This window comes from Pseudorasbora parva, chromosome 15, assembly GCF_024679245.1.
Source record: "Pseudorasbora parva isolate DD20220531a chromosome 15, ASM2467924v1, whole genome shotgun sequence".
NCBI classification, from domain to species: Eukaryota; Metazoa; Chordata; class Actinopteri; order Cypriniformes; family Gobionidae; genus Pseudorasbora; species Pseudorasbora parva.
In genome coordinates, this window is record NC_090186.1 from 36,157,231 (window position 1) to 36,171,035 (window position 13,805).

Consider the following 13,805-nt stretch of genomic DNA (forward strand, 5'->3'; position numbering starts at 1 on the left):
ACCTGCACTGTGATAGTCTCAGAGGTCCGTTTAAAGCGCAGAGAGCATCATGAAGAACAAGGAACACACTAGGCAGGTCCGAGATACTGTTGTGGAGAAGTTTAAAGCCCGATTTGAATACAAAAAGATTTCCCAAGCTTTAAACATCCCAAAGAGCACTGTGCAAGCGATAATATTGAAATGGAAGGAGTATCAGACCACTGCAAATCTACCAAGACCTGGCTGTCCCTCTAAATTTTCAGCTCATACAAGGAGAAGACTGATCAGAGATGCAGCCAAGAGGCCCATGATCACTCTGGGTGAACTGCAGAGATCCACAGCTGAGGTGAGAGACTCTGTCCAAAACATCAGTCGTATACTGCACAAATCTGGCCTTTATGGAAGAGTGGCAAGAAGAAAGCCATTTCTTAAAGATATCCATAAAAAGTGTCGTTTAATGTTTGCCACAAGCCACCTGAGAGACACACCAAACATGTGGAGGTGCTCTGGTCAGATGAAACCAAAAGTGAACTTTTTGGCAACAATGCAAAACGTTAGGTTTGGCGTAAAAGCAACACAGCTCATCACCCTGAACACACCATCCCCACTGTCAAACATGGTGGTGGCAGCGCAGCATCATGGTTTGGGTCTGCTTTTCTTCAGCAGGGACAGGGAAGATGGTTCAAATTGATGGGAAGATGGATGGAGCCAAATACAGGACCATTCTGGAAGAAAACCTGATGGAGTCTGCAAAAGACCTGAGACTGGGACGGAGATTTGTCTTCCAACAAGATAATGATCCAAAACCTAAAGCAAAATCTACAATGGAATGGTTCAAAAATAAACATATCCGGGTGTTAGAATGGCCAAGTCAAAGTCCAGACCTGAATCCAATCGAGAATCTGTGGAAAGAACTGAAAACTGCTGTTCACAAACGCTCTCCATCCAACCTCACGGAGCTCGAGCTGTTCTGCAAGGAGGAATAGGCAAAAAATTCAGTCTCTCGAAGTGCAAAACTGATAGAGACATACCCCGAGCAACTTACATCGGAGCAAAAGGTGGCGCTACAAAGTATTAACTTAAGGGGGCCGAATAATTTTGCACGCCCAATTTTTCAGTTTTTGATTTGTTAAAAAAGTTTGAAATATCCAATAAATTTCGTTCCACTTCATGATTGTGTCCCAGTTATACATTATAATACTTATGTTACACCTTTAGAAAGTACAATGTATTAAAACACGACAAACAACCAATTTCAGAATCTACAAATATTGTAATCCATTTTAACTTGGGTTAAAATTGTTAATGAAAAGATGTGCATTATAGCACGTTATAAATACCTTTAATAATACATTATTCATAAGTAGTGTTACCATTTTTTTTAAAAGTGCAATTTAAGGCAATAAATTTTGCCCTCTCAGAAGAGATGTGTCTTGCCTTGTTTTAAAGGTTCCATTGGAGTCATTAAGAGATTAAGAAAATCTGGAATTTTGTGTGTTTTATTGATATTTATCAATTTACAGCTGATTATGTTTCCATAAGCACTTATTCTATACAATCTCTGTATATGGAGGACCAAATTACTCAAAATGAAATAAGTAAATAATGAATTCAATGAAACAACAATTAAATGTACCAGTTTATTCTGAAATAATTCATTAAATAATTAATTTAATATTAAATAATTAAATAAATAAAAGTATCTATTTACAAGAAATTGTTTAATATATTTCACAATTACCCCACACTCCATTATGTTTTCATTGTTTAATGTGCTTTTTCAAAAAGGCGTAATAATAAAGACGTAAAAAGTCATAATAATGTGCTGCATTTATGAATAACACCTATTTGAAGAATCATGCATTTCCAAAGCGTTATTACCCCAAAGATTTTTTTAATAATAATAGAGGACATTTCACAAATGCCAATCAACAGGCAGTGGGCGGTGCTTGGCGCTGATTGGTTTGAAGTTGAAGATTCGACAGACATGACAGATCGATCTTTGTGTGGTGTGATGACATCACAGAACACCAAGGGTGTTTCTCATTTCTTATTTGTGACTGAAAATGTATTTTGAATTTTATAAAAACCTGAAAACTATGAGAACTGTGGCTGTGTTTAAGGCAGTGCGTTTTTATCTTGATCAATTCCTACCGCCATATTAATTTCCAATCAATTCCCCTATTCCCCCTTTCCAGACCCAAACAGAAAAAAAAGTTATCAATCTAAAAGGATTATCCAATCAGCGCCAAGCACCGCCCACTGAAAAAAACAAAAAAATCTTTGGGAAAATGGTGCTTTGGAAATGCATGATTCGTCAAATAGGCATCATTCGTAAATGCAGCATATTATTATGAAAAACGTCTTTTTGAAAAAGCGTACTTGAAAAAATAGATTTTTAAACATAGTAATAGTGTGTGTGGAAGAGGTAATTGTAAAATATATTAAGCAATTTCATGTAATTTTACAAAATAAATGGATACATTATTTAATTATTTAACTCATATTTAATTAAATAAATTATTTAATTAATAAATTAATTATTTCAGAATGAACTGGTAACATTTAATTGTTGTTTAATTGAATTCATTATTTATTTAATTATTTCCTTTTGACTAATTTGGTCCTCCATATCTGTTGGGTCTCTGAAAGTTAAATAGGATGAGACGGCAATAATATTGCTAGATAAAGAGAAATTCAGCTACATGAGTACAACATCTGTCAATATAGCTCTAATTCATAAGGATCTTCTCAAGTGCTTTTCAGAGAAAATAGAATATCTTCTTTGCTGGAAGTACCCGCCCTCCAAACCGTTTAGTTTGTCACCCTGGAGAAGAAAGCATTGATGGTTTTGAGAGTGAATTATGTATTTATATAAGATTTAGAATGAACCAAAATTGTGTAGTGTAAAGACTCACACAGTGTTCTGCTTGTAACGATCCAAAGCCTCCTGTGCCACCACCTCAGAGAATTTTGGGTCGCTCCAGGGAATGTCTCCTGGCACTGTGAAGCTCATATCTGGCCCGTCGAACAGTCTGGCTGACACTTTAGTGTCGGCTGGATTCTCTACGTTATCTGAGCCTTTTGACATCACCTGCACATACAAATTTGGTGACTGAGCGATTTGTTTTGTGAAAGAGGTTACAGTTGTTCTGAATCACAAAATTAGGACATACTGCCTGTATTTTAAAGAAGCCATCTTCATTTTTGGTGTGGTTTGCTAGAGAGGACACCCAACCAAATTGCTTGTTGAACAGGTCCAGCACACTAGAGGTGTTAAACATCTCCTCTTCGAATCGCTTTAGCAGGTTGTTGTACTCGTGGGTGAATCTCTCAGCCCTGGCGAGAGCCTTCTCCAGCTCCTCCTTCAGGGGGCCTTCCAGGGGCCTCTTTCCAGAACAGTCTGAGGAAGAGAACAAGGCTCTAGTTGTTAGGTAACAGGGACCTCTCTTACAATATTAGTCCCAGTTTTGGATATTAATAAGTTTCATGTTGGACAATATAACATAAAATCAAGTCATTTTCCACTTACCAATATGCTGGATCTCTTTGCATTTCTCACACTCATCCTTTAGTTTAATGCAGCCAGCTGAATTGCGGCGAATTTCCCTGCAGGTCATCTTATCATTTCCAAATGGTTTAGTTATAATAACATCCTCATTTACTTTCCCATCTGTGAAAACAGGTTTACAAATTAAATGCATATGGATAAGAAGTCTCTATGTAAACAATTATTATAATAGCCCCAGCTGAAACAAGTGCATTCTGGGAGTTGTTGTCTTTCATCCCTATAAGACAAAAATACATTTTCTGTCTTTTCTCAGTCTAGAAGGCACCAAATTCAAAAATAATTTAACATTTCTACTATATTAATGACCCATTTTAAATACAAAGCTTAATGCTAAATCACTGAAGTACCCTTTAAGTGTGACTTTTAACGTTGTACATATTGTTACATCAAGTCTTGTTGATTCTGAAATATACCTTCTGTGGGGAAATCCACATCACCTCCCACGTAGGGCCCGAATGACTCAAACATGTTTCTTGCCATCTCCATCATGGGGCGGAACATGCTGTGGAAGCTGTGGAACTCTGGGTCATGCATAGGGGACCTGTAGATACGAGCGGCTCGGCCACCCGTTGCGTCCTGTCTGCCGAAGATGCTGGGCATACGGAATGGACTGGGGAAGAAGCCGGGCTGGTGGAAGGAATGCATGTGGTCGAACACCTTCATGCTGTCCGTGAAGATGTTATCTACTCCATCGGCAACCTCTGTGTACCGTTCCTCCAGGTCCTGGAAGCGCCTGGTCTGCTGCTGGTCCTCGTCCACCAGGGTCTCGATGTTCTGCCCGTTTATCCAAATGGAAATGGGAGAGGTCCTGTTCAAAACCTCTTCCAGCTAAAGACAGACAAAGAGAGGGATGGTTGCTAACAGCAGAATGAGGTCAGGATTATTGTAGGGATGTTTGTGCAGACGTATCACCTGTCGTCCCACCAGGCCGGCTCCACTGCTGCAGGTGCGTGAGTAATACTTAACACAGGTTTTTCTTAAGCAGGGCTTGCACTCCTCCCACAGAGCCTGCATGGTTTCATTACACACGCTCTGTTCATCACTTAGTTTCTCCTCCATCTCCTTAGCCATCTTCAGAGCAGTCTTTTTGATGAAATGGCACAAGACAAAAATAAAATAAAAGATATATGTATTTTAAAGATTGACTAACTGTAGGGCCCCCTGAAAATATTTGGACACTTAAGTCATACTTAAAAAAATGTATGAATGTCATTACATTATAAATGTACATGGTCATATACACTTTACAATGCGGTTTGATTTTTCTCTATATAGTGGACTTCAGTGGGGTACAATGGTTTGAAGGTCCAAATAGCTGTTTCAATGCAGCTTCAAAGGACTCTACACAATCCCAATTGAGGAATAAGTGTCTTATCTAGCCAAACGATCAGTAATGTGGTGCATCACATATCGGAGCAAGAAAAGCATTTGTGGTTAAAAAGTATACATTTTTATATTTTTTTAGAAAATGACAGATCATTTTGCTAGATAACGGGGATCATCTGGGATCATGTCGAGGCATTTGAAGCTGCACTGAAACAGTGAATTGGACGTTCAAACTGTTGTACTTTGTAAAAAGTCCTGAAATGTTTTCCTTAAAAGCCTTCATTTCTTTTTGACTGATCTTGGATGACTTGGGGGTGATTAAATTATAAGGGAATTTAAATTCGGAAGTGAACTACTTATTTAATTTAATGTTGAATATATATATATATATATATATATATATATATATATATATATATATATATATATATATATATATATATGCAGTACAGGTCAAATGTTTGGGCACATTACTATTTGTAATGTTTTTGAAAGAAGTTTCTTCTGCTCATCAAGCTTGCATTTATTTGATCAAAAATACAGAAACATTTTTAATATTGTGATATATTATTACAATTTAAAATGCTTGGTTTTCAATTTATTATACTTTAAATTATTATTTATTTCTGTGATGCAAAGTCGAATTTTCAGGATCGTTACTCCAGTCTTTAGTGATCACGATCCTTCAGAAATCATTCTATGATGATTCATTTTCAAAGTTGGAAACAGTTCTGCTGCTTAATATTTTTTGATATATCTGATATATCTGTATATCTGTTCATTTGTTAACTCATAAATTAGCTAATGGTAATTTATACAATTTGACATGTTGGCAATGCATTAATGTATATAATGGTTATGCATTTTAATATATTATTTTTCTCAGTGTCTTAATCTAGGTTACTATTAATTTACAAATATATTAGTGTTCGTTTTTAATTACAAATGACTTAATTGATAATTTGTACAAGTTAAAATCTTAATAGTATTAATATATGTAGATTATTTAATTAATCTACATATTTTTTTCTCAGCATTTATTACTCTGTTAATGTTAAGTATAAATTGTTAATGTATCATAATGTTAATTATACAACTTGAAATATTAATGTATTACTATATGTAAATTATGTAACTAATCTACATAATTTGTCTCAGTTTTATATTGATATAGGTTAACAGTAATTTATGAATATACTATTGTTCATTGTTAATTCATAATAAATTAATATTTCAAGTTGTGTAAATGAACAGTAGTTAAAATGCATTAATATGTAGATTATGTCATTGTATTTTACTACTATTGTTCTTTGTTACTAATAATTGTTAGTTTATACAACTTGGAATGTTAGAAATGTATTTTTAATTTAACCAAGATTAATAAATGCCGTATATTTAGTTTTTACTTTTTTATTTTATATTTTATAGCATTGTTTGTGCTTGTTCAGAACATTCAATATTTTATAAATGAGTATATGGGTTGAGTTCAGCGCTCTCACCTCTTTCTGTTGCTTGGTTTTCTCCAGGTCAGACAGGAACCTTTTGTGATCCTCTCCTGAACGCTCCATCACTGTCTTCATCTCCTTCACCCCAGTGATGGCATTTTCAATCTGCTTATCCAGGTACTTTTCACCAAGCAGTGAAATCTCTGCCAAAAAGCAATAATGGATATTTTATTTATTTTTTGAAACATGAGAGAATAATAAAAACACAATAATGTTAAAACATTTAAAAAAGAAAAAGTAAAGATGAAAAATAGAAAAATATTACTGTTATGCGGTTGTTCACAGCGTGTCTGCACATGTTTTTTTTAATCTAAAACACACACTTACGATTAAGCTCCTCTTTGGTTGGGGGTATCAGACACTCTGTGGATAGGTAGAGCAGAGAAAGGCCCAGCAGAGACCAGGAGACCTTCATCTTTCGGCTTTTGTCCTGATTTCAGAAGCTGTGAACAGAGGAAATAGTGGGTCACTCAATAGTGAACCTTTTTTTTAATTACATTGTGGTGGAAGTGACTCAGCAAGTTTATGACCATGAACAGTTGCAAAATAATGCATTTTGTGGGAGACACTTTCCTACAGACTGTGTGGGCGATGAATCCATTTGATCAGTGTATCTATTTATAGGTCTAGGTCTAAAACTAATCGTGTCAGTGACTTTGTTGTTCTGCAACCTTGATGTTTCTGAGCAGAGGGCCAAACAGATTTACTGTGCCATCTTAGTCCTTTTTGAAACTATTTTATAGTCTGTATTAGCTATATAACGTCATAGTCAAAAATGCTTCCTTAAGATACTAGATCAACATTTGAAAAGGATAGTTAACCCAAAAATAAACACATTCTACAATAATTTACTAACACTCATGTCATTCCACACGTCATTCCACACATGTCATTCTGTGGAACGGAAATGAAGATATTTCGGAAACTATTATCAGTGTTTTGTCTGTACAGTGACAGTAAAAGGGTGTCTAATGAAATGTCTTTCAATGTATGCACAAAATCAGAACTATTCTTCAAAATGTCTTCTTTTGCATCCTGAAAGTAAGTCAGGGATTATATTTTCGGTTAAATGTAGTGTACTGTATGCTGCTGTAATAATCCCACTCAAAAGGAAAAAAAAATATTACGCAACACTCCTGTGAAATGAACTTAAATGATGACTCATGTTTGGGTGTATGATCCCTTTAACCAGTATCAAACCAAAAGGACTGGAAGGACACACCAATTTTTGAAAGTGTAGCAAACATGCAGACCTTTGAGCATTTATATGTTTCTTTCCATGATTACAAGGATTTGAAAGCAAATCCCCTTCACTAAAGCTTTCAAAATGGTTGTTCTAACAACTTAATCCCAGAAATGTGTGTGATTCCGTGCAAGTTACCCTTTTCAAAACGCTGCACTTTTAATTTTGCTGGACATTTCTAAACCGCAAGGCCGATTGTCCTCGACAGCTGCTGCTGAATGTGTAATTCGCACCAGAGTCTAAGCAAACATCATAAAAGCTTTGACTCAGTCAAGGGGATACGTTTCCTTGTTTTACTCTGGGTAGGAGTACATAGAAACCCCAACGCAGCCAAGTTAAAGCCAGAAACCTAGTTACATAAGAAACATGCACAGATGTTAACAGGAAGAGCCAATGAATGCAAACAAATCTTAAGTCAAATGGAAATGTGCTGTTCTGTAATGCTTTTTGCATTCTCCATAACATCTCCAAACAGCCTTGAGATTCCTACAAATGTTGTTTTCATTGTATCTTCTTGTTTCCATTGAATTAATCTAGTCCTTGTGCTTAATCTTGTGATGTTTTTTTTGGAATGAGATTATACATCTCTGGCATGTGGTGTTTTTAAGAAACAAAGTGCATCACACAGATGGCTTGATCTGTGTGAGGAGATTTGCTTTGTTTAATGTTGTCTTGCTAGTGCACAGTATGCATTCTGAATGCACTTGACCTTAGATTAGTTCCTGCATAAGCTTTGGGCTGCGAGACAAATTCCTCTCTGCAATAAAAAGAAATCAATTCAATTTCGCCTAGGGAAAGCACAAACTCGATCCAGCCAAACAGCCCGGATTGACTTTTTTGGATGGCATTAACTACAGAAGGGTGGATTGTAATTCATAAACATCATAAATTATATAATGTTATGTATAACTAGAATCTTGTTTACATCTTTGCAGCAGTGAGTTATTGTTCAGTTGTTTGGTAATATGCATCAATGTAGTATTAATGACAACACAATTTTATAGTACATTAAACACTATAAATGTATCACTGTAATCTGACTCTAAATAATGGCTTGCATATATGCATATCTTTTATATAATATCTTTAATAATTATGTTAACAAGATTGTCGACAACATTTGAATGTGCCCTCTGTACTCACCCTGCTGTGATGCTTTTTCTTCTTTGCAGATGGATTGTGCCTCCTCTGATTTGTTTATATACTGGGAGGCTGGGTGATGTTGACTACGTGATTCACAGGATGAGAATGGCTGTGGCTTTGGACTGTTCCAGAAACTATTATTTCTAACAGCAGCAGCTCTCCTTGACCAGAAGTGGGCAATATTGTACTGTTTTGTTAATCGCATTGTGCTTGTAGAAGCAAAGACTGAAAATGGGATTTACGGGAAAAATCCTTCTAGAATTTACCGGCAAAGACAGTGTGTGGATAATTCATTAGTCACGTGGTTCCAACTTTTAGTGGTGAATCACCTTAATGTGACGCGAAAAACATTGTCTCTCTCAAGCAGTGCAGAGAATAATCGAGTGAATCATGTTGAAGTAGAACTAGTTCTATGCTACTTTTGTGTGCCACTTCCACGGTTACTCTGTAGCCTAATATGTGAAAAAACTGTAATAAAAGTCAAAAATGTCAGTGAAACCTGCAAGACCTTCTGGAAAGACTTACACTGAGACGTAATGCTCACAGTCATAACAGACATAAACATGTTATTTTGTAAGAAATTGTTACGTGTGTTTGGACCAAAACATGTCATTACTTATTGCATATTACACATTAAAATCGAGCCACAACCACAGTAAATCTCTCCTGCAATGGATGGAAAGTGGTGTTTCAGGCCACATCACGTCATGGCTTTTCATGTAGCTTTCGTCCTATAGTCTTAAAGTTCATTTGGCTTTTTGTGTCAAAGCCAGAAGAACTTAGGTATTAGGAAAGCACAGCTCATAATGTCCTGAAATTTAAGCAAAGGTAAAAGGTTAAGCACTTTGTAGGAGCATGTTTAAACTCATAATTTCCCCCATGGCCACAGGACATCTGCACGAACGGTCATAACAGCCAGACAAACACTCCCTCTTTATGATGCCATGCATCTGTAAAATGTTGTCAGGGCATTCCAAATTAAATTTATATACAGTACACTGCCTGTTTTACTCCTACAGTCAAAATTCCTTTATCTAATTAAAGAGGTTTGCTAAGACAAGCATGCATATTATTAACCTTCAGTGCTTAAAGGGGTAGTTCACCCCAAATTAAAAATCTGTCATTATTTACTTACCCATCAAACCGTTGATGGGCCACCTTGACCTCCATAGTATTTTTTTTTTTGTTTCTCCCATATCATGAAGGTCAATAAGGGCCCATCAACATTGGTTACCCATATTCTTTAAAATATTTTATTTTGTGATCAGCAAAAGAAAGAAATTGTAGCAACTTGAGGGTGAGTAAATAATGACAGAATTCACTTCATTTTGGGTAAACTATCCCTTTAAGTCACCCTGCACAAAATGTGGCTTGTTGAAGAAGGGTGTTTATACTTTTCCAAACAATCAAAGTTAGCAGACACTAACACTTAAGAAGGACCAGAATTAGAGTGGGTTGTTTTGTCTTGGAACAGGGAACGATGGCCTATTAACTGCATAGAAACGCCCTGACAACTAGAGAGTTTAGCTCTGATAAGTTCCACTCACATTTTTCAGAATTTGCAAAAATCAAATTAATGACAAAGTATTTGAGGAAAATACCTTAAATGCCATTGGTCTTGTACATTGACTTGCATAACCTTGCGTTTTTTATTATTTGGCTCCATTTTCTTAGTTGAAACAGAACATGCATATTTCATTTACATCCAGCAAATATGACGTGATAGCCTTCTTTGACCCCTGTCCTCTCAAATGGAGATCTCAGCTCATAAACAATACCAGTGAGTGGTCCTCCTCTGTCAATATCACTCACAGCACGCTGTAAAGTATTAAACGTTCCACCCTTTTTCTTGGCATTTTAAATGCGATCAGGGGTTTCATATCTACTGTCACTTTGCATTTGCCAGAAGATTTTGTTTATCCTGCCATTGTTTCCAGAAATTTCTTTTTCTATTTTTATTCCTATTTTTTAAATATTAGGTTTTTAAAGGTACACAATGTAAATCTTTTTTGTCTAAATTAAATTGTAAATGATGATGAGTAAATGTCAACAATCCTTCTCCCAAAACGTGTTACTGTTTTACCCTGATTCACTATTGTAAGCATATTGTAAGTGTTTGTATTTTAGACCTGTCAGGATGGGTTTCGCAGGAAACTGCATACTTGCGTCACTCGCTCTTGGTTGTCTCGTCATATCAACAAAACAAAATAAAAAGAGAGAAAGAGGAAAGGACTGAACCTGAAATAGCCCCCTATACTCTTAACTAGGGCATTAGTTGAGGGGACAGCCATTTGTAGTGGTGTCCGAAACCATAGTGGACATTATTGAGTGCACTAATTCTATCCCACATTGCACCTCAATATCGAGTGTACAGCCGATGTACACACAGCAGTTGTCCGAATTCGCTCACTTATTTTCCTTCACTACTTCAAGTGAACTGTATTAGTAGACTAAAGTAGGGAATAGTTATTGAGGATTTAGGAGGCGATTTCAGATTTAGCCAGACTACAGAGAGAGAGAAAAGTTGCTCCGGCTTCTTTGACGCAGTGTGGCATGAGAGTGGTATTGTTAGATGTTGTCACAAAGAGCACGAAAGGTGCAGCTTAAAAAAACTGTTCACTCCAAGGATGATAATGATAAAGATATAGTTCAAAATATCGTTCTCAATACAGCACGCACATATGCCAATGTGGACCTCTTTAGTGTGGACGAACGAAAAGGAAAAAAAAAACGCTAAAGGGAGTCTGCTGGCAAAGAGAACAAGACATGTCAGAGCTCGTAATAAAACAAGAATCAACATTAGCGTGGCTTTTTGGAGATGGTCAGAAATAAGGGATTTGAAATGTAAAAAGCGGCATGGAGATGGGGTTTATATTACACAAGTAGCCTAAGGTATTTTATTGAATAGATAATTTGCCGTAGCTCTCTAATGGAGTTCATCGCAAAGCATTTTCTATTGTGAGAGGTCACAATTCAGTATCAATTCATATGTAGCCTAGTATATAGCCTACATATAATAAGGGGGGGGGATGTGTCTTAGCACTTTTTTAAATGTTTCTTGGATCAAATTATATGTGCTCGCATTCATTAATATTCACTTGTGTGTGCTTAAGTATCACAATTCATTAAAAATATTAGGATGCAATTTATTAAGGTTTTCAAATTTCACATTTAAAGAAATCTAGTGTTTAATCGTATCTAAATATTTATTAAAATGCAAGACTGCAATATTTTTTTGAGCAACTATTATTTTATTTAGTATAAGTTTTAGCCACACATATAATAGTATAATTTTTAGCCACACAATGACTCTAATTTGTCTCTTTGAATTCTCTATTTAAACCTTAATTTACCCGTATTTAACCGTAATTACTACACTAATTCTAATTTAAATAATAAAAATATTAAAAGAAAAATATTTTAAGTGGTCATTAATTGACAATAATTATTGCACAATTAGTATTTAGTACCAAAAGATCTCCTCAAAATATCCAATAAATATTATTGAACTAAAATATACAACATTTATTTAATTGAAAAAAATAGTTACAGTGTATGGTCACACTTGTCATCAATGAGTATGAGTGTGACCAATTAGTAAGGAATACCTGTGAGGGCTAAATACAAGAATAACATTAATGTTAATGTTCTCTATCACTGACTCCGTCAAGTCCGATTCCAATGTTAGCTTAACTTCCTGCCTCCTTAAGCAATTACTGTAGTAATTAAATAGTTGCTTAGTTAATGCCCAAAACTCACGCTATTTTGCTGTAGATCATTAAACTGTCATGCTGCCTCAGAACTTTGTCCAAAATCAGTTTTTTGAGGTGCCTTCGGGCTTAAACGCTACCTTACAAGTCAACATTGCCTGATACGACAGCGAGGACAGTGTAGCTTTTTATATCATTTAAATAATGACAATTTGTATTTTGGGGTGAACTATTTCTTTAAGAAACATTAGTTTTGTCCTCTGGGTGGCAGTAACTCATATGAAAGGTAGAGAGGCTTGGAATGAAAGCACAGCTGGGGTCTGCTCCCTTAAAATAAATGACAATAGTATCTTCATAAAAATGCAAAATAGTTGAAGAGAGACATTGCAGAAAGAAAAGAAAAACATTCTATATTTCGTATTCTTCCCCAGAATAGAACAGCTCTGCAAAATGTTGTTTACATATTCTGAAGTTATCTGAATCCGTTTGAAAGCATATTAAGTGCCAGATGGTTTTGTGCTAGTCTATTAAACACTGCTCTATTTGCTCTGGCATTATTTACAGTTTTGGCAAGCAGATCAAAGATGGTGGTTTTGGAGTAATTTGATGCATGCTAACACTTCTTCACCGCATATGGAGGTAGGTCTACGCTGGTGCAATTAACAGCAGATCATGTGCTAAACCACTCCTTCACTTAAAGATAAGTTGTCTTTTATTTGTTTTTAAATCCAACAGCTCGAAAAAAAAAATTATTTGACATTGTTGAAATTTGATAAACCATAACTATTAGGCCTACAACTGCACAACATAGATGCCATTTCATACTGGCTGTCAGCATGTCATTGTTCTTTCCTCAGTTAACACGTAATCCATCTCAATCAGTTTGTTTATTAAAAGCACATTTGCTTCCACGTCTGCACAAATATTAACAATGAAGCTATATTGTGAACTATGAACACCATCCAAGCGAGAGCTTGCACACAATTTGAATGAGAAATATCAAACTCTTGATTAATTAATTTCAGCCTAGTTTTTTATTTATAGAGCTGTTTTTGAGAGAATAATGGATTAGGAAGTGCAAAACACAGACTGTAAGTGAGTGTAATGGCTGAAAGGAACATTATAAAACAAGGTATTAGCAGTGTTTTTCAGGTACAGTTCCATGATATTACCATGATTTTTTGTTTTACATGTCACATGAATGTTACTCTTGTCAGACAGCACTTTTATCCATGTTTATCAGGTTTTTCTTTCTCTTTTTCTCTTTTAGGTAACAGACAAATGGGAGAGCACATCTTGAGGTGGAGCAAAAGAGAGCTTGTTTTTGT

At 35.6% G+C, this 13,805-nt stretch overlaps 1 protein-coding gene across 1 annotated transcript; it reads right to left on the reverse strand.

Annotated features, from left to right (window-relative positions):
• Positions 1-1,462: 1,462 nt before the first annotated feature.
• clu (clusterin) lies at positions 1,463-8,919 on the reverse strand. The gene is made up of 9 exons (XM_067417952.1): positions 8,768-8,919; positions 6,709-6,824; positions 6,376-6,524; positions 4,463-4,633; positions 3,964-4,378; positions 3,512-3,652; positions 3,156-3,382; positions 2,898-3,073; positions 1,463-2,806 (listed from the first exon to the last, which is right to left on the reverse strand). Exons 2-9 carry the CDS (start codon positions 6,794-6,796, stop codon positions 2,794-2,796), a joined length of 1,380 nt encoding a protein of 459 aa, XP_067274053.1. The 5' UTR covers positions 6,797-6,824; positions 8,768-8,919; the 3' UTR covers positions 1,463-2,793.
• Between the last annotated feature and the right edge of the window lie 4,886 nt (positions 8,920-13,805).

Bases quoted from the DNA above. Each gene is read 5' to 3' on its own strand.
- clu (XM_067417952.1), bottom strand. From the start codon at position 6,796: ATGAAGGTCTCCTGGTCTCTGCTGGGCCTTTCTCTGCTCTACCTATCC. The intron at 4,634-6,375 runs GTGAGAGCGCTG...TTCATCAAAAAG, and splicing joins AAACCAAGCAACAGAAAGAG to ACTGCTCTGAAGATGGCTAA. The intron at 4,379-4,462 runs GTGATACGTCTG...GTCTGTCTTTAG, and splicing joins CCGGCCTGGTGGGACGACAG to CTGGAAGAGGTTTTGAACAG.